General features: G+C 39.4%; 1 protein-coding gene across 1 annotated transcript in view; it reads right to left on the reverse strand.

The window, feature by feature from the left end:
* Positions 1–27,832, reverse strand: part of LOC130580826 (catenin delta-2) — a gene marked incomplete at its 5' end in the record, with an annotated part of 92,351 nt that overhangs the window by 27,319 nt on the left and 37,200 nt on the right. Inside the window, 2 exons of the mRNA XM_057378579.1 lie at positions 5,834–5,918; positions 9,216–9,426. Of these exons, the coding sequence (XP_057234562.1) occupies positions 5,834–5,918; positions 9,216–9,426 (296 nt within the window). The remainder of the gene's footprint in view (positions 1–5,833; positions 5,919–9,215; positions 9,427–27,832) is intronic.

Below are 27,832 nucleotides of genomic sequence, written 5' to 3' on the forward strand. Positions count from 1 at the left end.
AAAAAAAAAAAAAAAAGGCCAGTCCTGTTAATCCTCATCAACTATAATTCTGTCTGAATTATATTTTCTGTCTGAATTGTATTTCTGAAGGAAATGTACATTATCCCTATTAATGGAGATTTTGAAAACTAGCTTTGTAAGAATTTAATTGACGACTGGACACACTGATTTTTCTACAGATATGCCAGTGTACCTGGRATCCCTTTGGTGAAATATACAGCTATTGCTTTTTTTCTTAAGAGAAGCCATTGTGCCAGAAAACAAACCAACGTGCTTGATAAATTTCATCTGCTATTGCAATAAATTGCTTACCAACAGCCTCCCTTCTGTTTGAAAGGTTCAGACAGTCAGAAAAGGATCACAGAAATGCTAGAAAGATTGTCAGGGACCTGAATGTAATGCACTTATCCCACTCCTGGTACACAMTGTCCTCAGAGAGAGCAGAACTCTGCACACCTTCCTTGCATGTGCTCTTCTAAGCGAGGTGAGACGCTTTCCACCTAGAACCTACAGGGTTCAGTGAATTAAACTGTGCAACTTAAAAATATATCCTCCAGTTAGGCTTTGTTACTTCTGATTCACAGGTCTGCTGTAGAACTGCTTTGGGTACAAATCTTAGAATGCATGAAACACAACAATACAAGACTGGTCAGCTGACAGCCCGAATACCTGGGTTGGGGAATAGACTCTGCTTTCTTGGCTCTGGGAGAGAGTGTGCTGAGCGTGCCATGACCCTGAGTCGTGGGTTGGTGAAAATCCTCTGTCATCAGTCACACTGAAGCTTGGGGACGCCCACTGCCATAAATCAATCAATCAGTCAATCATTTATTAATCAGGTACTTGCATTTTCATAGTTAATATAAAAATGGGCTCTAGACAATGCCTCCTCTGTAATGATACTCTGTAATGATACTCTGGCTTYATATTACAGAAGGGGGTTTATCTTCAATTAATTTATCCTTTTTCTAAGAGGGTRACATATTAATCTGAAAAAACTTTTGCCAATTGTACAAAAATGAATTAAGCGCCGCTGAAAGATCAGCACTGCAAAGTACATATGCTCATGAACAATCTGAACACATGAATAGTTCCTTCAAGTCAAGCCACTGTTTTTGAGAAATTATTACGCTCTGGATTTAGAATTTAGATCTTTATTGTAGGGTTTAAGTTCTGCACAGACCTTCTCACTAGATAAATTTAACCTAAACCAGCTTCTTTTTGGGAGATGTTTGACTGATAATAACCTTACMAAAAGAAAATCCAAATGATGTGCCCCAAGTCTACAGGATAGCATGCTGCAATTAACATTTTTAAAAGGTGAGTAGGTATATTTTATTTAAGAAAGGACTTTAGATTCTAAAACTCCTTGACTGAGGTTTTGAAGTTTAATGCTGTCAATTTTCATGGAACTTTTGGTCATAAAGGACTTTCTCATAAAGTCATCCTTTTATTATTCTGAAAGTCACATGAAAAGCAAGTCTTTTTCGATATCCAGACTGACTTAACTGCTTCTAAGGCTTTGGGTAATTCTATGCATCTTTTCTGACCAATGACAGACGAGGCCATCTTCAGAGTGACTCCATTAAATGCCTATCACAAAAGCATCCCTATTGTAAATGACACAATACGCACTGAAGGACGAACGCCCTCAGCAGCCTCCCTGGCTCCAAACACTGCTTGTTTGGGTGCTTTTGYTCTTCAGATGGCAAATGGGACAAACATTTCTAATATTCCGTGCAGAACAGAAACCTACCATAATAAATGGGAAAGATATTTTCTACCAATTCATCATGACCTCTACTTATACACTGGAAGACAGAGTAAGGGTAAACAAAATGATAGAATGTAAACATATTTTGTTGGAGCCTAAGTGGTTAGGGAAAGCAAACCAATTAATAGAAAATATATTCTTCCTGACAGTTCCTTCAGCTCTTTAATATTACACACATTTAATACTAATTGAAGCTTGTTTTTAGCTAATAAATTTTCTTTCATGTTAAGCTCGTTTAGCACAACCCTTTTGCTCAAATTTCCTCATGTAATTTAACAAGCTATCTGTATTTAAGAGTAGTTTGTTTTTTTTTTTTTCTATAATATTGACATAGAGAAGAGTCTACCAGCTAAYGGAAATTTGCTCTCTTATTGTCATATCTGTAATTTCCGTGGCGTCCCAATCTTCAACCAGTGGATACCCCAGAGACTGGACTGGAGATAATGATACTGAGTCAGAAATAGATGTCTCTAAAGAAAGAGTGTAGTAGCTCCATGCACCCTGCTTAGGTGGAGAAGCATAAATGGGCCAGGATCTCTCTCTGCAGGCTGAGGGCAGCATTTATTTCTCCTGCTAACTCTATTGGTTGCCAAGATACTTGAAGAGGAGGAGCTTACAAGGAATTTGAAGCACAGGAACGAGCTGTGGGATGGCTCCTGTGCCTTGTTTTTCTGAAGTGTTGAGCAACTCACCCACCCATGTGACCATTAAGGATGCTTGAAAATCAGATTTTAAGTATTTTGGAATAGACTCATGAAAACAGAGACAGAGAGCAGATAATTTGTGAAATTATGTCTTGCTTGCAGAAAATAAAGAAGTTTGAAAATGATGATACTGTCTTTGGGAGACCATATTTCCTCTGATGAAAAATGTGATGATGAACTCCTTCCTGGAAATTACTCACACTGAATAATCTGATCACTGTCTATATGTGACTGAACCTGAACAGAGTTTTCYTCTTGGTGGACTTTTTCTGGCTAGATTTTTGTACCAGCTAGTGCCTGTAAATTAAGCAGTATTTCTGATGAGCTCTTTCCTGATGAAGGACTTGCAAGTTTTGGGYTGGCTGGCAACTCCTTCAATTCAAGACTAAATTAATTGCTTCCTCTTTGTCTGTCAAGTCTTCTTTTTCCCCCTACAGTTTTAGGAAAAGAAACTAATGCATTTTACAACTTTTCCTTGTTGGACTGTGTTAGGATAGTGTCAAATTAACCACACCAGGGAGAAAATTTTTTTTTCTCCTCAAAGCAGAAGCCTACAGAGTACTATCTAACAATACTGCCTCACTCACAGATCTGAAGGCTATTCACYTTCTGTGTCTTTTCCATGCCAACCCAGCCTAATGGGTCTGTGTGTCCCACTAAAGCCATGTCACAGCTATGACCTGGAAATCCCCATACATTGGATAGAACCTGTCAGCAGGACAGGGTGTGGCATGGCTCTGCAAACACAGGGCGAAAGATATTGTGGACTAAAAGAGCATCCACTCAATCCAATGCCCAGCTCTGGATTTCTGTCAGTGCAATTTATCTTCTGCAGGCTGTAGGATGTTCCTTGCGATGTTGAGCAAAATTAGAAAAATGAAAGAGGTTTTAGGGTTTTTGCTGATCCAGTCATAGTTGGACTAAATATACTGACTGCTACAGTATCAGCAGTTATATTGSATTCTTTGCCCATTAATACAAAGAATAATACTTCCATTCTTTTTACCTCTTCTTACTTTATTGTGAATGTGTAGCTCTAAGATATACCACAATTCAAACTATTTGGTTACATTTTCTCAAACAGAAGTTAAGTGCTGCTGCTTTCACTTAAATATAATGGGATGCTTGCAATTTCCTCGTATTACAGTACAAAATTGTGTCTCTGTTGGCCAATTCTTTGAAAGCAATTGTATGGATACTTCAGTACATAGAAGCAAATTGCTGATGGTTATGCAATGAGATTTACCTGCACTTCAAAAAAGGGCTGTGCAAGTGCAAGATACTGCAAAGTGCTGATTGCATTACACTGTATGTTCACTCATTTTTACTGGTGGRTATCTATTTTAATGAGACAAAATAAAGATTGCATTGATCCAGTATCCTTATATTACATGAGTAGCTGACTATTAGTATAATGCAAACTTCTCTAATGTTCTTATCATAAAAAACATTGTCATTGCTTTCCAAAGAATGGTGAAACTCAGCATATGAGTTAGCCTATAACAGGGAAGTTTAATAAAGATTATAACTTTATAACGACTATTGTATATTTTAACAAAAATGAGTATTTAAAATTAACTATCTGAACACAAAGTTTAGCATCATATATGTAATGTGGCCTGTTATTAGTATACAAATATGTAGCAGAGACTGAGCTTCATGTTAAGGTTTTGCGTAGGACAAAACCAATATAGACATAAATAAAATTSTCTTTCTGAGAATACAGATGATCTGTCTGCCCTGAGCATCCTGGAAGCTACCTCCAAAGCTAGCCTGTCCTATTCCCCATACCACAAGTAAGCATTTGTGGCCGTGGAAAACGCTCTTGTAAGATGCAAGGTACACTCAGTACCCTGGGCGTGCTTAGCACCTCAGTCCATCACAGGCAGTCACAGCAGCAGCCAGCAGCATCCCCTGGGCAGCAGTGACCTCCACAACCACACAGCACACACGTCATCACCCACACACGGAGCAACCCCAGAAACTGCTATTCCATCCCAGCACGTATGCACAGACAGAAGGCTGGAAACGAGCCAGATATTGTAGGAACCTCTAAGAGATGACGGTGCAGCACAGCTCAGCTCCATGGAGCAGCCACCCACGTGCACACGAGTCAGGCTACGCACGCTTCCAGYGTGTCACTGCCTCGGATCAGGAAAAGCCTACTCTAGCTCATGTTTGTTCCCACCTCTTAACGGGRCACTTGAGCACCAGCCTGTCAGTTGGAACGTCTTCACATATGGTATCCCTAGGGTTGCCAAAGGATGACTGAAAATACTGGAAGTGAACAATGGGAGAGACTCAATAATCCTCTTCCTCACTCCCCAGACTTGACACAAGCAGGGTTGAGGCATGCAAAAGAACAGCACTTCACACAGAAGGTCAGCTTCTGCCAGCTTGAGATTTGGTACAAACACTTCATGGAATTAAGCTGTTTCCTTGTGCAGAATACACATAATGCCATTGCGAGCCATCCTTACTTCACCATCCTTATGCCTCAGCCTTAACTAGGGACTGAACTGAAGATACCGMATCGCGTCTTCTCTCTCTCTGATGAGATTACAAATACAAATATCAATCAAATAAGATTTGAAATCCCAAGCAAGAAGACATTGACGAACTAAATCTGCAGGCTGACACTCACATGGAATGCAATTCAGTCTGAAAATATTCAGCAAGAGTTATTATAAATGTTTTCATTTATGAAGTAGACACATTTAAAAAGGTATACACAATGCTGTTTTACAGTGTTACATTACTCTACTGCAATTAATTTCCAAGAGGTGAGCAAGCCTGTGGGAATGGCATGGTACCATGGACCCAACAGACTGTCTGAAAACCAAGTATATGGTGCCACTGCCTGCCAGCTGATAGAAGCAATTAATGAGGGTTTCAGCCCAGCTCCATATGTCACTGGTCCCTAAGCACCACTCCTTCAGATACTCTTGTTTTAAATCTCATGAGGAAATTTGGGAGCTGAAGGGCTGGAAATCTGGTAATCTCCACAAAAAAAGGTGGGGAGGTGTAAGAAGGACTGTTCCAGTAGGAGAGCTTACACAGGTTTGTTCTATGAGTAGAGTGTTTAACTCTCTAGAATTGTCAGATCCAGCACTTTTTATATGAATTTATTTTAAAATCAAATACACACACCCTTTTCACCACCACACATGTTTTTTAAGGGCATTTTAATGATAAAAGTAGAAATTAAGGAAAAACTAATAGCTCCAGTATCTATAACTTTAAACTCCCAAGTGAATTTCCAGTCACATAAACGAATATTTTGGTCTAAAGTCTCTCAGCCCCCAAATTTGGATAACAGTATGAAAGATGATAAATCTAGAAAAACCCCAAGTCTTACCTTCTTGTAGAGACTTCTCAGGTCTCTGTACTGCCACATACTATTGAGGACCTGAGATGCTGCTTTCACCACTTTAGGCGAATGCCTGTTAAACACATATATTAAAAAGGGAGAGARAGAAAAAAAAAGAGTGAGAAAAAGACTGTTAAGTACAGGACACCATTCATCCAAATTTTCAAATGCATTGCTATTGATTTAAACCCACAATTACAGTATGTTTTAAATATACCATAAGACCTTTGCTTGGCATCTTGGACACGAATGTGTTTTTAAGTAAGGGCAATGTATCTTATTTCTACAGTACCAATCAATCAGGGAGGAGGCAAACGGGTGTGTCTCAGCACACACAATGATTTCTGCTGAAAGCATAGGAAGAGGAATAGGAGGTAGCAATTGGGAAAACTGTGGAGGCCCCAACTGGCCTTACATGTATCTCAGATACGCTACAACTTCTGGCATGAAGGGCAAGGAATCAGAGCCAGAATTTCTTTCTCTGTAAGCTGCCAAATTCCAGCTCAGGATAGTGTGCCCAGCTCATTAAGCTCCTCTTAGCAGCTGCCAAAGAAACTCTCGATGGGTGATGAGCACTGGTTTTGAAATGCAGAGCCAAGATGCAGGAATACAARTGATTTAAAAAGTTATGATAAATTTCATTAGGAATCCAAATGCAGGCTTGGATTTTGCTCACACCATTATCCTTTAATGACAGCAATACAATGTCATGTTGAAAACCCTGGAACTTCACATGGGCTTTCTTTTCAGACAGGTTTTGAAAGATGATCTAAACTATTGTCACAATCAGTTGGTGTCATATATTCTTGTAGGACTAGGTAACTAAAAAAAACCCTAAAAATCAGAGTGTATTCATCTCAGCAAAGAAGAGTCAAATGGAAAAAGACCAGGAAGATAAACCGGCCCATTAAGGAAGCATACACTGTGCTGGAACAAAAACACACATAAAGCAGTAAAACACTAGAAAGCCTTGCAAAGGCCAAAGTCCAGAGTGAGGATTGATGGAGTTCAGGCCAGTCATTGAGATGATTTATGTTTTACTCAGAAGAGGCATAKGGATTGCAAAATCAAAGAAAAACCTGAAAACCAGCAGTGTAAGTTACTGCTTTGGGCAGGAGCCAGGCTTTGGTTCATTCTGTGACTTCTGAGAAGGATCATTGGTAGGCTGACAGTCAAGCTGGTAAAGCATTGTTATGACACAACTGATTCATTAATACAACAATTCCCTAGTAATTTATTTGGTGCTTTTTTTCCCACTTCTATTCCATTTCTCACCCAGARTACAGCAGTAGGTGGGTAATTGGTGAGTAAACAGGATTTTGATAAACCMTTTCAAGCATAATTGTTTTTATTATGCTTCCAGCTGTACTGGCTAGTGGGGTGCTGGTAGCATGGAGAAACCAGGAAAATAACTGTGCCAGCCACTCTGTGAGTACTGAGGAGAGGCAGGAGCCATGTGAAGCTGATATGAGCTTGGCCRATATAAATACCCTCATGAACACCCGTTCACTCATGCGGTCATACAGGGAGASCGTTCAAGCCCTGGGCACATTCCAAAGGCTAGCAGGGCCAGCCTCACACTCCTGGCACCCATACATGCCAGGATGCATGGCCAGTCCAGTATCCTGCACATTCAGAAGCAGTTGCTTGATACTGGACACAATGATTTCACACAGAAACATTTTACTGGATTAAAGTGAGTATGCCAGATTTTTTTATCAGTGCAATAACCAGCAGTTTCAATTTTCAAACAATGAATTACCTATAAGGAACCAAACCAAACAAATAGCACACAGTACTGACATTTCTGAAAGCTGAAAAATAGAACTTTTACTTAAGATGGGCATTTGCAGCACTGTGTGTTGACAGGTTTTCTTGTTCTAGAACTCCGTAACCTGTAAAAATAATAACACAGGACTGCAGCTCAAAGAACTTGAGAGGAGGGATACATATCACAATTTGGAAGTGCATTTTGKAATTACTCTACCTGGACTAAAAACTTTAATTAGAAATAGATGTCTTTCACAGTTATGAGAGATATTCAGATTGGGAATTGTGCCCTCGGATCCTCCTAAAACTGACCATGACACTTCAAACATTCCAGACTCAACAGGTATTARTATTCTTCACCAGATAATAAACAGGTTGACAAATGCATTATTCTGAGGAAAGACACATTCAGCTTAGGAGAAATGGATATGAACCTGCTTGCACTGTCAGTACATTTGGTCTAGAAAATACAAACAAAAAATTTAAGTAGACTTAATAATAACAAAATRCAAATATAAATAAATTGGCAGAGCATGGGGAGCTCCTACAACTGGAAGTACATACTTGGTCACACTACTACTTTTTAACCCTTTTACAATTCGAATGCAAGAATGTTTCAATAATGAATTTGGTATGAAAGGAAAAGGGTGACAATAGAGGAACAGAAATGCAATTAAATTATATTGGCAATGCTCCGATCACATAGGCGAGCATAAGTTCTCATACCAAATGTAGGGTGCATAAATCTTTCCTTCAGGTTGTGGCCTGGCTTTGTGGGGCTCTTTAAGAGCTCTGATGCTGCAGTAGSCTGTGTGATGACAGCTCCGAGTAGRTGGACTGATGGGTTTTGTACACTACAGTGAAGGCTTTTTGTTTTCAAACTGCCATAGTCCCATTGCACTATACTTCATCAGGTTGACAAATATGAGAACCAGGCTATCTGTTTTAGGCAAAAGAAGGATAAAGAGTGAACTCTTCATGAAGAGTGTGTACATAGCCAAACAGACAAGATGAAACCATAGCTGTTCTGAAAATGTCACAGTTGTGTGCAAGACATTTTTTGCCCCACAAAGCAGCCTAATGCTCTCTCAGAAGCAAGCAGTCAGAAAACCCACGGATTTACTACCAAGCTGGTGGCAGGGTGCTGTGAAGAGGGAGAGTGCCTTTACATTCTTCATTCCTAGAGCAAGAGGAGCAGCAACAGAACTGTGGTGAGCTCCTTCCTTTCAAAGGATCCCTCCACCTGCATGTCACCCCTTGTGCAGGGTGCAATCCAACCCCTGTGATCCCTAATGTTTATCAGGATCTTTCTGCAATTGCTTAGAGGTTGGGGTGACTGTAGAAAATTACTCTTCCTTATAAGCACATGGAGTGCACTCCCTGCACTGCTGACAGCACATCAAAAATAAACCAAAGCATATGGGAAACTTTGGGTATTGGCATTGTCTGTTTCTTGTCACCCTTCACAYGGGGCACATGATTTCTGTCAAAACTAAAGGGTTCAACTCACGATTACACAGAGAAGGCAAACACATCCAGGACTAGCAATATGTACTGGAGAGGTTAAAAAAAGGTGCAAGGTGATTTGCAAAAAACATACTTGTCTCCTTTACTCTTAGATATGCCAACCAGTTTCTCAATGCCGCCTGCGTCTCGTAAGGCCTTGGCATTCTCCATGTTTTTAGTGATGACTTCATGCAGAGTGCAGCAAATGGCAGTAACGGTGTCATCAGACATGGCCTTGCTCGCTGAGCTGTTGCTGTTGTTAGCGCCTGGCAGTCGGTGGACCAGATCCCTCATGGCATAYTTGCCTTTGTTGGGAGAAAATGAAGGGAGAATTCAGAAGATACAGCAATAAAGGGAGACGGAGAAGCACAGGGAAAACACRAAGACCAATAGCACCATTTGCATCATTGCATGTAACGTAATTGAATACTGATATTATTTTGGTAATCTAATTGCATATTGATATTATTCTGGAGCAAGCCATATTTACATGATTGCATGTTCAAACATTTCACACATTACGGACTCTTAATATTTCCATACTGCATCAGTCAGAGACTTTGGATATGGCCACATCCCTTAAGAGAATGGAACTATGATGGTAAAGCCAAGTATATGCACAAAGGTAACCTGAATACCTCAATTCACAGAGCTTGGCAAGTCCTTGTCTCCCACCAAACAACTTACAACTTGTTACTATAAATTCTATGTGCATCAATTGTCAAAACCACAACAGYGAATGCAAATCCAATGATGYTGTTATCTGTGAAAGAGTCTYCTCTGAAGAYTTCTTYACTRCACAAGGTTARTTCTATTCTATATGTAGSAATTTAAYWGGRTTTGTTAGTGTTTCTTAGACYGTATTGCTCAAGAGGACACMATTTTTTACACCCATCCTYAGTTKTGTGCACGCTACTGACWAGAAAAGGAGCCTTTYTGACATCTATTCCAGTCTGGCATTTAGCAAGGATTTACTGAATAAAAYCCTAACCTCCAGAACTTAAAACGTCATAAAATAAAAGCAATTTTCAAAGTAATCATATAAAACATTTAAAGAAAAATAAATTACTTTTGGATTTGATTATCTTTTCAAACCTAAATTATTCTAAAATTCTTTCCATGCTTAAATGAACAGACTTCTTTTTCAAATTTGCACTTAAAAGTCATGTAGTGCTTGTGAAAGTATTTAAAAAGCAGATTCTGAGAATTTATATACAYGCATACATATATGTAAATATACACATATATACGCAGTGTAAATATAAATGTAAATACATATAAATATAAGACAGGATTAGCCCCAGTGCAGATACACAAGAAGCCTCACATCAGTTCTAGAGGACTGCTATTATCGTAAATGGCTGCTCAATCCTTCCATGTGATGAAGAGAATATCAGAGAAAGAGAAGAAGACCTGATGAAGTTATGACTGAGGTCAGTGAAACAACTCTGAATCACCTTCAATGCAGCTGGGCTAGGAATTTGCATACAGYAATCACCATGAGTGTATCATGCAGGATGAAAAGGACAAGAAAATTGGGAAATATAAACATAATTAGTAATCTAATCTACATCACATTTCGTGAATGATCAGGTATGATTATTGCATATAATATGATAATTTAATCAGATTTTTGGGATCACTTAAAAATGTTCTGATCAATTAATGTTTATGCATACTTATTAAAAATCTTATTTCTGAATTCATAAATTCAGTTATTTGTATCCATATTTGAAAGYAGAGGTAAGAGGAAAATCACACCTTTTAACTATCAGACATTGAACCATTTTTATTTCTCAGAATTTTGCCTGATGTGGCAGAACTACAGTCAGTCATTTGAACAGAATAGTCATAATACAGATAAAAACTAAAATCCCTGTACTGAACTGTTAAAGATTAGAAAATAGATTTTGTGGTAATGTGAGGTGTTAGAAAATACTCATTCTATATCATGTAAAAACATTCCTGATCATAAAAAGCATTAGACTACCCACAAAATGTGTACAGTAGGATTTGAATCTTAACCAGTGTGCTGCAATGCAAATACAAATCCTATCCTCAAACATTTTTATTTTCTTTGAACTTAATATTTAATTTACTTTCACTGTTACAATTTAAAGCAATATTACTGATATCAGATGTAGTACAGTTGTTAGCATCACTTTCTCTTCAGAAATCTTCAGAAATCACTGAAAAACTTCTTCTCCCCTACAAATTTATGAAACACTGTTCCAGAACAGTCTGAAATGCCATTTTCATTTGAATCTGTTTGTTCTGTGTAACATGAACACATTAACAGTTGCCTATCACTTACAGTGATTACTTTGCAACACATATCAAATTAAGCTGGTGYTTCAAAAGAAAATAAACTATGATTTGATGCAGCTTTTACTCTTCTAGCACAGCATCTGCCACTGGTTGGGAGTAAGTACAAGTASATAAATCAGATCAGTGAGACTTTCTGCTTTACTCTGTGTGCACATCCAGAACAGACCCATCTGCCTTTTTCCTTCTGTGCCTCACTTAAATTTCAACAGAACATCTCAGCACCTCTGGTGGAATCAGTTGAGGATGATCATTCCATTAGCAGTCAAAGGCTGCGTCCTGAAGCATTGGATGCAARGAAATCTGGATGGCTGCCCCAAGCAGAGTTCTTTCCTGGAACTGGTCTAGTATTCCAGGCAATAGTATTCACACCAGTACACATGCCTAGACACACAAAATGCTTCTTACAATAAATAAAGGCTTTGAAGCTAGCAGGGAAAGCTCGGTAGGAAAACAAAAAGAAACACAATCAAGCTCGGTATAAATATTCTGCACATGCCAATCCTCAGCAGTTCTAACATTTCTGCTGTGCACACCCTTCAGTTCAGCTTGAGAAGATCAAATCAGTATTAGATACTTCAAAACAATAAAACAGGTGTTTTACAGATAATGTGTAACAGTGGGACAATACAGCATTCCTTATTCYGAGCAGTTCTAGTAATTCCAGCCCAATATTACTATCCAATTCTTAATCAGATGTATATTTAAACTAAAATATATTCTGCGTGGGTTTGGTTGCATTTTGTCACCGCCTTTTTTTTGCCTCCTCAGAACTGCATCAAATTTAGCCTTTGGATAGGAATACCAGAAGACTCACAGTACACATTTTGTTACCTAAAATCTAGTCACTCTATTTCATTTGCAGCAGCTATGCAAGCTGCTGTCCAGTCCGGAGATGCCCCAGTCAGCACCTGTACTGTCAATGCCAGGCCCCTATTCCTGCCAGGAGCTGCCTGTGGGGCACACAGGTTTTCCCTATCCCTGTCCTGTCCCCAGGAGGCAGCGAAAGACACGACTGCCACTTCAACAAAGCTGCTCACCTCCATGGCAAAGCAGCTGGTGGCAATTCTGACAGGCAAAATGTCCTTACAGGGGCTCACCAAACAAAGGTGGCATACCAGCTGGAACAAGACGGGAGTGGCTGGGCTACAGAGTTGATCTAAGACACTGTTTACATGGTCTTAAAACCTGTTAACAAGGGTAACTGCTAGCACATTTTCTGTGGTTTGAGTACTTCCAACACTGTATCAGCTACGTGGAAAATATACAGAAAAAGAAGGAAATTTGCTTTAATACAGAGTTAAGCCACAGAAGATGAAAGTCAAGGACTATCCTTTATACTGCAAAAAGTTTTTCTAAAACTATGTAGTTACTTAATAAATCACTGTCCTACATTGACAGAAAAAAAAAGTAAGTTATTGGTGAATTTCTCTTAACTCAGTTCCTCCTGCTTTACTTCAGACATGAAGAAAAGAAGGGTCATGTTTTCTAGCATGAGCTACACAAGAAACCGTGCTCTGCAGTGTTGTGAATGTGAGGTACTGCCACAGGTACTCTTCCATCAACCCAACACAGCTGACAGCTCCTGGGATCCTCGACTTCTGCACTGGTGTATGTTACACTCTTGCAGAGCATCTGCATTTAGAATTTTCTTTTCCATGTTAAGAGCCTCTTCTGAAAGCAGACTGAAATGTGTAATGGAAACCAGTGCTGGAATGTCAGCAAAGAGTTATCTAGCACTATTATTATCTAGCATGACTAGCRTGAGAGCTGGCCAATTCAGCTTGCAACACAAGAAGCCTCCCTGAAYGGAAGAAGTGAGAACAGACAAGGCTGCTGGGAAGAGAGGCGAATGTGTGTGAGGATTAAATAAAAAATAAATAGCCTTGTTAATTTTCATTAGGGTCCATGCAGAACTGCTTTAATCTACAAACAAATTGATTTTTTAATTTTTACTTTTTGTATTTGAACAACATTACACATTGTAAGACCCAAAACTGATTTGAAGCTTTTAAAGAGGATTTATGTAATATGATTAAACATAGCCAACAGCTTGACAAGGAAAAAAGAAATCACATTTATTTGTTAAATTTCACTCTTAAAGGAAGGAAGAAGACATTAAATAGACATAACAGGAAGCACTGTCTTCTCAGTGCTTGGGAGAGAATTTTTCCTGATACTATACATTTTAAAGTTATTTTTCTAAGATAAGACTTCCATCATTTTCATATTAAGAAGGTGATTCATCTAACACCATGCACTAAGTCTTTGACTGTAGGATGATAGCATTTGCYTATTATTTCAACAATGAAGATTTAATGTCTTTTCCTTTGCATGATAAAAGTCTCAGCACCTTAATACCTTCCTCTGTTACTTAATTCATGAAACTTTTCACTTCACAGGATCACATAACTGTCCTAAGAGAGATTCTGCCTTCAGATCCAAACAGCAGAACAAACTATTCTTCTGGTAGATTAAACCASAGCAAAATCATCACAGATAAGGTTCTGCTTCTCTAAATATTTCCTTACTATTGCCTTGAGACAAATTCACTGCTGTTGTAACATTGTTGAATCCACTTCCATTTTCACTCTTCTCTGAACAATGTCTTTGACACAMTGGCAAATTTATTAAACAGTTGTGACATGGTTCCTAGTTTGAGAGGACAAGATTAGGAAAGTTGACCTATTAAAGAACCAAGAAACCCATACAGATACTAATTCAAACTAAGAACACTGTACTAGAGATAGATCTTTCTCTATAAAAGTAATTGTTCAGTATTCCACCCCTCGAAAGATACCCATTGATCCACATCATGTGGTCAGTTAATATAAAAATGGCAAAATGCCACCATATTTTGTTGTAAAGATACAGATATCCTATTCCAGAACTACTGGTGTCTGTATGCCAGAATACATGTGAATTTTCTTCTCTTTGTGCTAACGTGTGGGCTCCACTTAGATATAYGTGGTTTGGGTCACTTTCACCACCCCTGTGTTTTTAATACCACTCAACTTCAGTATTTCACAGCCTTTACTGAAAGAATGTGACTGGGAGAGCTTTCATTATTACTTCCAATCATTAATAAATGTGCCAAAACTATCTGCTTCATTCATATGGAACAGATTTTGGTCATGAGTCAGTGTATTCACCTGATAGCCTAATAAATTTTTCATTCAGTATTCATCCCATGATAGCAGTGGCAGAAACACTGCTACTATATTTGATAGTTCATTCCTGCACCATGCATTGTTTTAAGGTGTAATGACAACCACTATTGGCACTAATGTAGCACCTGGAAGTGCCCCTCAGGGTCCAGTTGTCGCTGTTCCAGAGGATCACTGTGCCCTCTCTGAACACTGGAAATTTTCTAGTACATACTGAGGTGCAAGAGGGGGTGTAGGAGCCCATAAAAAAAAAAAAAAAAAAAGAATGATTATGCTTATTGCAATATGTAGCAAATTCTGGACTTGGAATGCCTAGACAATACAAGCTATACTGTAGGCATGAGAGGAGCAGTCAGTCCCAYGCCATTTCAGAGGGTAAAGATTTGTTCATTTTCATAGGGAGATTTTCTTTCAGCAATCAAACTCTCAAGGGGGGCAAACTATGCTGATTTTAAAGGYAAAATAGGCTAAGAGGTCAGAAATGCTGTCAAACTGGGTCTTAGGGCCAAACACGTGCGTTTTTTTGCAAGGCAGAGGAGGAAGCAAGACCAAGAACATGAAGCAGGGTAATGCCAAATCTGTTAGGCCAGGAGTAAAGCAGCAGGTGGAAGGAGACAAACCTACATCTTTGAAAGCAAAAAAAGGCTGCAGTACTGAGGTTGAGAGACACTTGACCCACTGAGAAGATGATTACTGCTCAGGCTTTGGGGAGCAGCAGGAAAGGTGAGTCAAGAGTAAGAAAAAATCCATGTTATGAGGCAATGTTGGTTTATAAAAGAGGATCCCTTTTAAAAGGAGATTTATAAAAGAAGACAGAGCAGCGCAACCTGAAATAAGGGTCACCAGCCAGCACAAAGTTTAATGCCCTCTTGCTCACCACTGAATGACATGACTGCCTCCAGACAGACCCTCACTGCAATCACAGAGCCAGTGACTTTGCTCTCCACCCTACTCCGTGTGACACAGCCTCTGGCAGYGCTGGCTGCAGGGTACATTGCCTGTGAAGGACTGCAAGGCACAGTTTGCACACTGCAATGATCTCTTCCCTCGTCTGGGACCCTCCTTTGACAAGACTTCAGCAGTGGACAGAGCAGAGTTACAACACTCCAAGGTCACTCCACTCCTTCTGTCAAACCCCCATGGCTTGGCCTGTCCTGGCTCATGGCTCATCACAACACATCTGTTTCTTATTCCTAAGAGTATTGTGCATGAATTGTTACTGGAAGGAGAAGGTGAAAAACCCCATGAGCAGTAAGACTGAAAAGCATTTGCCAAATAGAATGAGTCCCACCACTTCCAGCAAGTGTCAGGGAACAGAGGATTCTGGATCAGTTTGGGATGTAGGTGTAAAAAAAAAAAAAAATCAAACCATWTTCAGGTAAATAGGGGGGAATTTCTGTACCCAAACAGATGGGGGTAATGTGGTTTCAAATTCCCTTGGGTACTTGAGATACCTGCACAGAGTTGGTAGACCTATGGAAGACAATACAGACCCTGGAAAAGCAGATGTAAACAAAATTGGATACCCTTTGGTCCTTAATTTTTAATGCTTATTTCTAGGCACCTAGATTTCATTCTCAATGCTTGGACAAAAATGCTTTTTAGGTACTCAGGTCCTTTTACTTCTTATGTTAGTGACATGCACAAACATTTGTAATCTCTGGCACTTCAAAATAAATATGAATTTTGCTACATAATGGTAATTGACTACAGTACTGCGATTACCCTTATAAAAAAAAACCCCTACCACCTCACCTCAATCATTTATAAGGGAAAGAGTGATGAGCTAACTTAAACTGGTTTTAGTGAGCAGCTCAAACCTCATGGGCTGGAAGCCACTGTTAGAGCTGCTTCACATTAAGCATAGCTTCACTATTAAGTTGGGATAATGAGTACTTTGAGCTAGAGAACAAAACCAGATTTCATTTCCTTGCAAGGTTTTTTTGAATTTAAATTTTAAGACTCTGTGGAGATAAATAATTTTTTGAGARTAAAGAAGGAATAAAAACCATTACACACACATGCACTCTTGTGCCCCTTAAGGATCCAGGTGCACTTTGCTCATGGCTGCTGAGATAGAACAAAGAATCAGGTGGAGGTCTCAGATTCCCTTTTCACTTCAGATAAATGATACACACTTTTAGTTTTTCACCACCTCTGATGACAGGCAGCAAGATTTCAAGATATAAGATTGATATTTGGTATGGACCATGACAAAGAGGAACAGTATCTTCCCTGGTGCATTATATGTGATGTGTCAGTCACTGGTTTTCTTTTTTCAAAATCTTTTTTATCAAGAATAAATTCAGCCATCAGCAGTGTAGCTCCCTGCAGGGAGCAGGAATAGATATTTTTCACAGTTTTAGGGAAGAAACCCTCACACTATCACAGAGTGATGAAAGCACRTAAAACACCAATAACTGTGTGGCAATGTCAATTGAGATTTGCTTGTAAAAGAATCAAACATCTAAAAGGGTAACCAATATAGAAGCTTTCATCTTTTGAAAAAGATTAAAGATGTTGGTTCTATATTTTGCAAAAGAAAGGTACGARGAGAACAAGGAATGACAAAGGGCACAGCCATAACAAGGATGAAGGAGCAGCATGTACAGAAGCTATTAGCACTGGACAAAGACAAAAGAGAAGCATTTTAGTATTTTGAACCTGAACATGCCATGGGAAATCACAAGTGGGTGAAATGCAATCACCGCTTTTCAGCAATATGCTTTCTCAGATCCTTCACAGATTTTCTTTCCTGTAGCAGCATTTTAACCCAGTTACCCTCCTCCTTCAGCTTCTCTCCTTCCAGAAACATAACTTTTCCATTTCATATGATTCCTGCCTCCCTCYGGATGATTATTTTTCTTGTTTTCAACTCATCTTCTCAGCACTACCCCCTCTCCCCTCTATTACAAGACTAATAATTTTTCTTCCTTGAGCTGCATGCCCTCAAACCTTTGGGTCCTAACTKTGAAGTTTTCATTGTCCTTTGCCACCTCTTGTAAATCTCTGCATCTGCCTTGTTTGCCAAGCTTTTCCATTCTCTCCTGATTTTGGTTTAAATATCTACACTCTGATGCTCAGATACATCCTGCTTTTTTCACACCCCTGCATTCCCAGTCCCACCTGTCCCACCCACCCCGGACTCATGCTTTTTAACGTTCTGAACTAAAGGACATTTTGGCTAGTTTGCAAGCATAGATTTTAGACTCACAAACACCAGTGTCTTTAAAAGCTATTGCTCTGCTGCCTCTTGAGTATATCTCAATTCCACAGCAGCTATTTAATCTGCTGTTGCTTCTAATACTGATTTTACTCCTCTCTCAGTGGAACCCCTTCACATTCTGCTTGTCTCTCACACTGCAGATATTCAGACTTTATACAAGCAATTATTGTAAAAACTAGAGATTGAAGAACTTCCATGGCTCTTTGGCTGACCATAACCTGCAAATTCATGTTCCAATATGTGCTTTAAAGGCTAGATCCATGTCTGCACTTTGCATGCAGAAGCACCTCAGATGGCTCTGTCAGGGGTAATGTCAAAACCAGAGCACTGTATTGAGATCTCTGCCACTCCCATCTTTGCTGCCGTCTTTTTTGGCAGTTTTCATGGGATGCATGCTGCCTGCCATGTGGATTTCTGGAGAAACCAGCTCTCCTTCAGGGGAGTATGTGCCTGCAGCAAAACAGTCAGAAAACTAATGCAGAAATGGATTTATGTGTACCACGGCCAAATGGATTTTCTGTTTCTTAACAGCACCTCTCATCCAGCATAGTGGATGGCTTCTGTTTTGAATGTTCATCTATGCATCAATCAAGCAATCCTCCCTCTCTCGTGCTGAAGAGGCAAAGCAACCATGAAACWCAGGCAGCCCAACTCAAGGCTGTGCTCTCTGATTTGCAACCTGGTKTATGAAGATGAATTTGGGAAGAGGTGCAAGTGTTAATTTGTTGACTGTCTCACCCATGCTGGGACTGTAAAACTGAGTCAGTCCAAGTTCAGCTTGGCCTGCCTAATTAYCTGATGACCTGGTATGCCAAGAAGTGCTGGGTCCACAGAATAATCTCCACTGGTAAGATTCTATTTCTCACCCTCAGTGAAGAAAGCAGCTTTTTTTAAGGGATGCAATCAGAGGTATAAATACTCTTCTGCTTTTCCGCTCTCTTGGCCAGAAAAAAGGATTTGGGTGGTGGCTTTAACTGTCTCTATTGCAGTCTTAGCTCTGGAGGGTTGTCTGATCAAAAATGACAACCTCAGGCTTAATTGTTGTTGGATCCAAGGAATTTATTCTTGCATGTTTGGGTTTCATATCCARAATGGATGGAGTCCATGCAATAACTCAAATAATTTCATTCTAATTAATTTTGATTGCATTTCCTGCCAGGTGTACAAACTAGAAAATGCATGGAAAGGAGTTGTTAGCCTACCTATTGATTCAGGTAGTGCAAACATATCCAATTAACCAGCTCCTTTACACACCAACAAATTCATTTCTTGCTTAGACTGCACTGTCATCTTTCCTTTCATCTTTCCACTAGCCCAAGGTAAAAAAAGATTCTGCAAGTGAAGTGATTCCTCAGTTTAATTGCTGCAGGCTAAGTTTTCTGATTACTGGAGCTGGTTTTAGTCCCTTGCTATGCTCTTCCGTGCTCCCTGCAGAGAACAGAGCTTTTGGAAGACTGAATTAAAAAAAAAAATATAGTCATTTAATTAATGTTATGATTAATCAGTGCTGCTAAAATGCTTTSAAGAGGAAAAGTGCTATGTGACTGTTGAGTGGAATTTTAGTTTTATCTGCATTATTTTGTGAGATAGGATAATATTTTGCTAATAGTCTGATTCAAGGGACTTTAMATTAGAGAATAATGAAGAAATAAAAATATGTAATCTATTTTTGGAAGAGTAAATTTAGACTTCCAGGTCTATGCCCTGATGCAACACTCACTGAAATTAATGAGCCTGTCTACCTTAAACGGTATGAAATCAGATTCATAAAAAAGTAGCTCTTCTTTTCCACTTTGGTTTTTATTTTGTGTCTGAAACAGAACAAGATCCTGACAGGAGGAGCCAGAGAGAATTTCAACTGGACATTACCCTGTTTTAACTGTCTATGAAGGAACTGCAATTTATTCACTACTCTTCTATTTCTTTACTTGTGCTATATATTGCCTGAAAGTTACAAAAAAATTTCTCCCCATGGTATGGTCTGAAAGACTGATTGTTTTTGCATGCTTTTATATGCAGTTAGGACAACACCATGGTGAAATCATGAAGATTCTTAAATTTAACAGACGTGTATGCTAAAATATTAAAAGAAATAAAATCCAAATTGATCCTCATTACCTTCTCTGTTATTAAAGGTTTAAAAAAAAGCATAGATGCAAATGAGTTAGCTCAACAAATATAAATCTTGGTAAAGTGGTAGTGTCTTTTGAAAACAACTCTTCCAGCAGAGATCAAAACCACTCAAGTCATACTGCAATGTTGAATTACTTCAGTGTTCAAACATTTCTTAAGTTATCACCACGAAAACTACAGATGGAATAGTTAAGATAATTAATCYGTGCATGATGACAAAACAATATTAAGGATATGTACCAGCATTTCACATTGCTTTAGTGTGCGCCATAAAATAAAAGCATTTATACATCAGTAACAAAATGCTGGTGAGTTTCTAAGGCTCAGTGAGACCATATACTAGCTTTACAGATTTCAGTGGTTGGGAGAAGGACATAAAGGAAAAGAAAAATAACAAATAAAAGAACATCAACAGAAAAAGTGACAGATGTTTAAACATTGTTTTTTAAAACTTTAAAGGCAAGTAATCCATGAATGGATAAGAATGTAATACAGTATTTGATTTTTTTTTTCTTGCAATTTGCAATTGTTATCAAATACCCCATGAAAACWGTATTCATTTGTTGAACTACTAATGTGTAACTAAACCAGACCACACAGAGGTCTGCTGCAGTAATGAAGCTACTGGTACATTTATTAGAAACAGGGTCTCTCACATTAGTCATGCATGAAGTGGACATGTAGTTGACTTTACAGGTATTTTACAGGTATTYTTTAGAGGTCTACTAATTTTGCAGACAATACTAATGTTCTGACTCCTGCACCCTACAGGGTGTTTCGTCTTCCTAGCAGCATAAGCCTTGGAAAAGAGCAAATGGCACTTTAGCTCTCTATTTTCATTCACCTCARGCTACTACAATGTAAGACCTGAATAATAAATATGAGAGGAAGGATACAATGCAGAGTGAAAACAAGTCTTGTGTTCTCACAGGAACAGCAAAAATGCATCCAATAACCTTTTTTAACAAATAAGTATTATTGTTTGTTTTGACTACAACACAAGTAGTTCTTATATTTCTCATAATTTTTTTCTCATCTCTTCTAAGAGATACAGTTCAGTTTTAGTTATGTTTAAAGAAATTGTGTCAAATGAATCCTAACCCCAACGGCTCCATCGCTGTACAGATCTTTGGGAGAATAGTTCTGTTTGTGCTTCCTCAGGAGGTGGGAGGCAAAGGGTTCATAACGTGACTTGGTTTTGGGTTGTGCTACTGCTGAGCCTTTCAAAGTAACAGCTCCAGCTGTCACCTTCAGGCCAGCGGCTGATCAAGTCTTCCCTCCAGAGGCCCTCAAAGAAACCTTGCCTCCAGACATCCATTTGAGGTTGCTCAGTGTCATTAAACACTGGCTTTTTAAACCTAAGTCACAGCTGCTCACCTACAACTCAGTAACACATGGCAGGAGCATTCTCAGGGCTGTGCAGTCACTCAGTTCTCTTCTCTCACCTCCATGGGATGCAACTGCCCAYAAACACGAGTCAGAGAGTCCCTATGTTAAACCTGTTAGGCTTCTCTTCCAGGAGATAGGCTGGACAGAGGAGACCTGCTTAAGGCAAAGCCCATAACCTGTCAGATTCTTCAAGTTCACCTCTCTCAGACCTCAGCAACACTGGCTGACCTCTGCTACTTCCAAGGAGAAAGGGAGAATTGGGCAAATAYTCCAAAAGTCTTTTTCCTCCACCAGATTTGTGGAAAAGACAAATCTGGCAGAGAACAGCTGGCTCCTGGGCTCCAGTGCCTTATTTTAAATGATCAAAGTGCTCTGAAAGACTAGGGAGGAGTCAGAGTGAAAATTTTACATGTACTCAGCAGCCTTGCTACTTCTGTGAGATGTGGCAGAATATAAACTACACTCTGCATTGCAGGGGAGGGATGGGAGMTTGGGCTTGGAGTGCTGGAAAAGAGTAGACATAACTGCAACAGAAAAACRAGCCTGAAAAATAAATGCTCTCAGCTAAACAAAACAGGTAAGAGGTCAGATACAATGCTGACCTCCTAACCACAGCAGATTCAGAGGACAGTATTAACAAAGGCATAATATTTCTTGATTGACCGCTCCTTCAAAAATTATAAATCTGCAGAATGTCATGTTCCCTTCATGAGAACAACGTTTGTTGTTAGTGTAACCTTGAAAAACTTCATCCCCAAATATATGACTTTGCATATTCTCACACTAATAGATGCATTTTCCTCTAAATAAAATTACCACTGATGATTTGCTAAAATAATCCTGAGTTATGAAATCCAAATAAGGTATAAAATGTATCACTTTAAAAGCAGCCTGAGTAGCACATAATCAAAGAGATCCTGTAACTTTGCTCCTGAGRGAACTAAGTAACAAGACAATTTATTTTTCTCATGTTGCACATTAGATCCGCCAAACAGCAGGTGAACTCTGAACACCTCCATTGAACATTATTTTGGAACACACAGCTTATGCTGCAAGATCTGTAAATTTGGACTAGGAGCTTTTTTTATCTTTTTTAAGGTTGCAGCGGACTTCTCAGAAGAAAAGGTTACAGCCTTGAATTAAATGCAAGAACAGCTATAAACTAACAAGGTCACTCACTGATTAATTAAAATACTAAGTTCCCTATGTTAGAAAGATTAGCCYATGTCTGCTTGTATTCCCCAAAGGGCTAAGTAGGTAAAACAGAAATGCAACCAGGAATGAATGAGGTCACCAGCATAGTCATGCTTGATTGTGGACCTTGGTACTTCTACCAAAAATTACTAAAAATGTATGCAAATAATTTCCCTATAAATCATAGAACACTCMAGGTTGCCAGGATTCTCTAGAGATCATCCAGTTCAACCTCTCTGCTCAAAGCAGGTTCAGCTCAGTGTTCTCTTACACTCAGAAGAAATTCCCTGTATTTCAGTTTGTGCTCATGAACTCTTGTCCTGACACCAGGCATCACCAAGGAGAGTCAGGCTCTGTCCTCTTTCTGCCCTCCCATCAGGCATTTACACACATGGAWAAGATCTCAGAGAGCCTCCTCTCCTCCAGGTTGAACAGACCCTGCTCCCWCAGCCTCTCCTCACAGGACAGATGCCCCGTGATATTCCATGGAGCCTTTTACTGACCTCTCTCCAGTATGACTGTGTCTCTCCTGTACCGCTGAGCCCCAGAAATGCCCCGGCAGCTCCAGGTGTGGCCTCAGCAGCGCTGAGCAGRGGGGAATGATCACCTCCACCGAGCTGTGTGGGGGCTGAGAACCAGCACTGCGGCCCTGCAAGTTCTGAGGTTGGACTTAAACTGAGAATTGTATCCCTAAGATATGCTAATAACAAAAGCGAGTCTGAAAGCCTGAGTAAAAACTGATAAAAAAAAAAGAAAATGTTACCAAAGCAGCATAACAAATGGCCTTAAGGTGACTATAATAAAAAAAAAGTTTWAAAAAACCCAAACCAAATAAAACAAATACCAAAAACAAAGTAAAAAAAACTACAAAACTAACGGCACAGCTGCTTTTAAAACTATTATAGTACACCAATCATATACTAATAAATAAAAAACAAACTACTAATTAACCAATAAACAAGTACCATTTACACAAAAAACTTAATATACACTGTTACTAAAAAAATAAAAAAAAAAAAAAAGTACCATTTACACAAAAAACTTAATATACACTGTTACTAAATAAATAAAAAAAAAAAAACTCAACCCAATAAGAAAAAAATCATTACTCATTTCTTATATCGTATTTTGTCCATCTCTACTATGACAGACCTGCTGCTAACACTCCTGACAGCCCTCGGGGTCCTGGCCCACTTTGCTGCTGGAGCACGCTGCTGACTCACGGAGTTCTTGGATTTGTCTTGACAATGAAAGYGATGGCAATGTAGTGAGTACAGCAAATGTGAGGCCACACTGTTGAATCCCTTACCCAACTCTGGCCACTAACACCAAGCCCTGACAGCTAAACCTTACCCCAGCACCTTTCTTTGATCACTAACCCCAAGCTCTATTGCAAAGCCAAAGACCAAACCCAAAACCCTTTATCYTATCCCCACCCTAAACCCTTGTGCTCAGGCCAGCCCTAATCTGCTGTCCCTAACCCTAATCCTAGCCCTCACTGAGACTCTCACCCCCAACCTATACCCCAACTATTTACCAAAAACTCTTCATAGAACTCCAAACCTCACACAAAGCCCTACTCTAACTCCAAAGCCTAATCCCTCTCCCCAAAAGGCAGGCTCARTGCCCTAACCCTAGCCCTATGCAGATTCCCAAAGCCTAAATCTTCTTGATCCTGCACATTYAGCCCCTCTTCTGACCCCAGCTCTCAGGTGCCTGTGCCCAGGAGGTGGGAGGTGGCCACAGGTGGACAGAATGCCTCAGGTGGACCCCTGGGGGGTCCTGACAGCTCAGCACTGGAATAGGCAGGACCATGAAACTCCCACCAAGGGTGTGAGACAGCTGGGCCAGCAAGGAAGGGCTGATTTCATGGCTGTGAGTGGGCTTTGGATGTAAGATCAGGAGCTTTACACAGCAACTCTGACCCTAAGCCTGACTCCTACACTCTACCTCTCCCCCACCACCTACCCCAATCCCAAACTGTAATCCTTGACCCCAAGAGCACAAACACAAATTCTGAGCCTGTAACAAAACCCAAGACGAAATAAGCTGGTAGAAGTAGAAAATAGAGTGCCACAAGAAAAATATTTATAACTGTCAAAAAAGAAACCACAGTTTTTTGGTATGATCTTGCTCTCATAAAGCTGAGCAGGAACAATCAGGTAAGGCTTCATTTATCACTGTCTCAAGCAAACATTAGTCTTCACTATGGGAGAAAATTAAAGATTTTACTCCTGTTAGCTTTTCCTGCAGCTCGAGCTGGTTCCCAGCTTGATTTAGCAGAAACACCCRATTAAAATTCCTGCCTATGAATCAAATTCAGTGTAAAGCAAATGGGAGCTAGTGATTGACATGATGCAATGCACTAGCAAGTAGCAGTGGTCTTCCCTTTAACCATTATGTTAAATACTCTATTTAAATGGCACCACTAAACTAAATGGATCTTAAATATCATAGTACCGCTCCTAAAAAAAATAAAAAATCCACTCAGAGAAATGAAACTCTCGTGAAAAAACATGAGGGAAGGAGAATATTAGTACTGGCATATCAGCTTTTGAGTGAGACACAGTTAACAGCAATACTGTGCAGCCACACGTTCATTTAAACATGAGCTCCTTATCTAATATAAACAGCAATACAAAACACATTTGCAGTCATGTTGCATGAAATTTATAGCAGACAAACCATGCTGAATAGATTCTTTAAAGATCATCAATATCAAGCACTCTCTTACCAATTATGAGATATTCTGTTGGATAGCTCTTAGYTTCCAGATTTATTGACACACATATTCTTATCTTTGCAAATGTCTGAAATATATCCTTAGTACATATTTATGTCAAACATTAAAAGTAAATATCCTGAAGAATATCTTGGAACCTAGCCCACTCTTGAGCTATGAAATCCTCTTCTGAAAGCAAATTAGATAAATCTGTAATTTATGTTCAAGTTCTCTTTGTCCTGGAATTATTTTTCCTTTCAGAGACTGAGTCTGATAACACTGTCCTAATAATTCGTACAAGCATTTGACTTTACATAGATACACATGAAAGAATGTTTTTATTAATATAAATTTCATAATTACATGTAGAATCAGAATAACTGAGGTTGGAAAGAACATCTGGAGCCTGTCTTGTGTAACCTCCCTGCTCGAAACAAAGGCAAAACCAATGCAATTCAAAACCGTAACAAGAAAACTGCAGATAAATAGAAAACTGTTAAAAAWAATACATGTATTACATCTCATATAGTTGACACACTAGATGGCACATACAGTCCCTTTGCTACTCTCCTCTCCGGTCCAAAAGACTATTATTCATAATGGAAGAAACATTTAAAAATGTGCCTCTTCATGTGTGYGTACGTGTTTAGCCCCTTCTCACACAAATTTTATCCAGAAGTTTAACTACATAAAGACCAAAATGGAGTGGCTTCTTTTTGATATGAATATATTCTAGAATATGAAGACAGCAACAGTATGCAAGAGGAAAGATTAACTAATACAGAGGAGAAACTGTATTTATTGACAGAACAGGAACAGRAATTAAGGCGGAACTGGTGCAAATAGGATGAAAAAGCGTTTGGATGGTGCTACTCATAACAGGTACTAATGGCTCATCATTGAAATATAAGCATTTATCAAAAGAATTCTGTAGACAGTGTATGAATTAGGTCCTGTASACAATCTCTATATCCATCCTGTATCACAGTCAGTTGTACAGATGGTGACAGAGACAAGGACAGAGGCTGAAAAATATTTGAGGACTGGTTTAGATTTCAGTTATCTAGATTTTGTAAGATGGAATTCATTGAAGTCAAATGGATGATATTAKACAGAGGCAGGAGATGATTATCGGCAGAAATACAGAATGAAGAACAACTTACTGAGTAGCAGTTCCGGAGGCAAATATCAGGAAGCCAGGGAAGATCAGAAGATAGGCATGTGTTACAAGATGGGTTGCTGTGACAAAGACAGCTATTCAGGAGTATATTAACAATTGTTCCTGGCAGAACATAGAGATAATACATTCCTCTGTGCAGAGCTGATGGAGAAATACCACAAGGAGCCTGAATGGGGGACTTCAGGAAAGACACTGAGCAACCAGAATGAGTCCAAATGAAAGCAACAAGAATAGCTAGGAAAACAGACSGAACAGACCACTGTCTCAGCTTCAATTATATATTCATTTACTCTGATTATACCTCTTCAGCCTGCAAATGAGGTACAATGCTGTGTTCTTTATGGTACCRTACTGCAGCGGCACCATTCTTACTCACTGCCTCCATGAATGACATTGCCCCCTCCAAGGGCAAAGGACGATGCTGCTGGAGGCTGCAGGTYACCAAAAGAAGGAAGAAAAAGCAGAGTCCCTGGACATATGGCCCCATCACATGTTTAGGATGAGGTCTTCATATGATCTCCTYAAAGAAGTGGAACAAAGAAAATTGCAAGTCAGGCGTCCAAAATGAGAAGGTTTCAAAGAAATTATTCAGATGGCAAATTTTATTGTTTCTGAATTTATGCTTGCAAGCTGCTCTTGCTGGCCTTGAAATAGAGTAGTTCGCTTTTTATGTGAGGTCCATCTCATTTTGCCATTGTTTATTCATTGAGCTAACTTAATATTTATACATGGTCAATTAGGACWGAGAAACAGTTTCCTTCAACAAGATAGTCTGGATTACCCAAAAACGACTTGTTCTGACAGGTTTTGGAGTCACAATACATCAGACACAGTTCCACTGATTTCAGGAATGTTAGTCCATGAGGCCCTGACATTAATGGAGGCTAAGAAGCGTTTTATTTTTCTCTTTGACCAAAGGCGGAAGTATACTGTCGTCTCTGCAGACWTTGAAATAGATTTCTTGCTCTGCCCCACTGGAATATACCCTGTGTATAAAAATACTAATTCCAGGCCCTGTGGAGCTGAACACACCACCATAGCTGTTAAATACACCTCTTGCTGTGGCTGCAACAGTGCGCCTGTGGTCTTCCTCCCCATCCTTGAGTGCTGAAAGGTTTATAGGAATGGTTTTAGCAACAGCATTAACATTATTTGGTTGGTATTCAGGCTTGAACCTGTACACTGAAGGTGTTGTATCCATTCCACTGTAGAACTTAGGAAGCTGCAATGAGCTGCTTTTGAAACTGGCTGGCAAGAATCGAAAGATATTGATGGTGACTGCGATTTATTTTGAGCTTTGTTTGTCAAGAGMTTGTGCTTGGGTTTAGGACTTCCAAACTTGTGCTCCAAGGGCCTTGCAGCACTAGGTAAGGTT

Source organism: Malurus melanocephalus, unplaced genomic scaffold (assembly GCF_030028575.1).
Source record: "Malurus melanocephalus ecotype Western Australia unplaced genomic scaffold, MMel_1.1 scaffold_365, whole genome shotgun sequence".
Lineage (NCBI taxonomy): Eukaryota > Metazoa > Chordata > Aves > Passeriformes > Maluridae > Malurus > Malurus melanocephalus.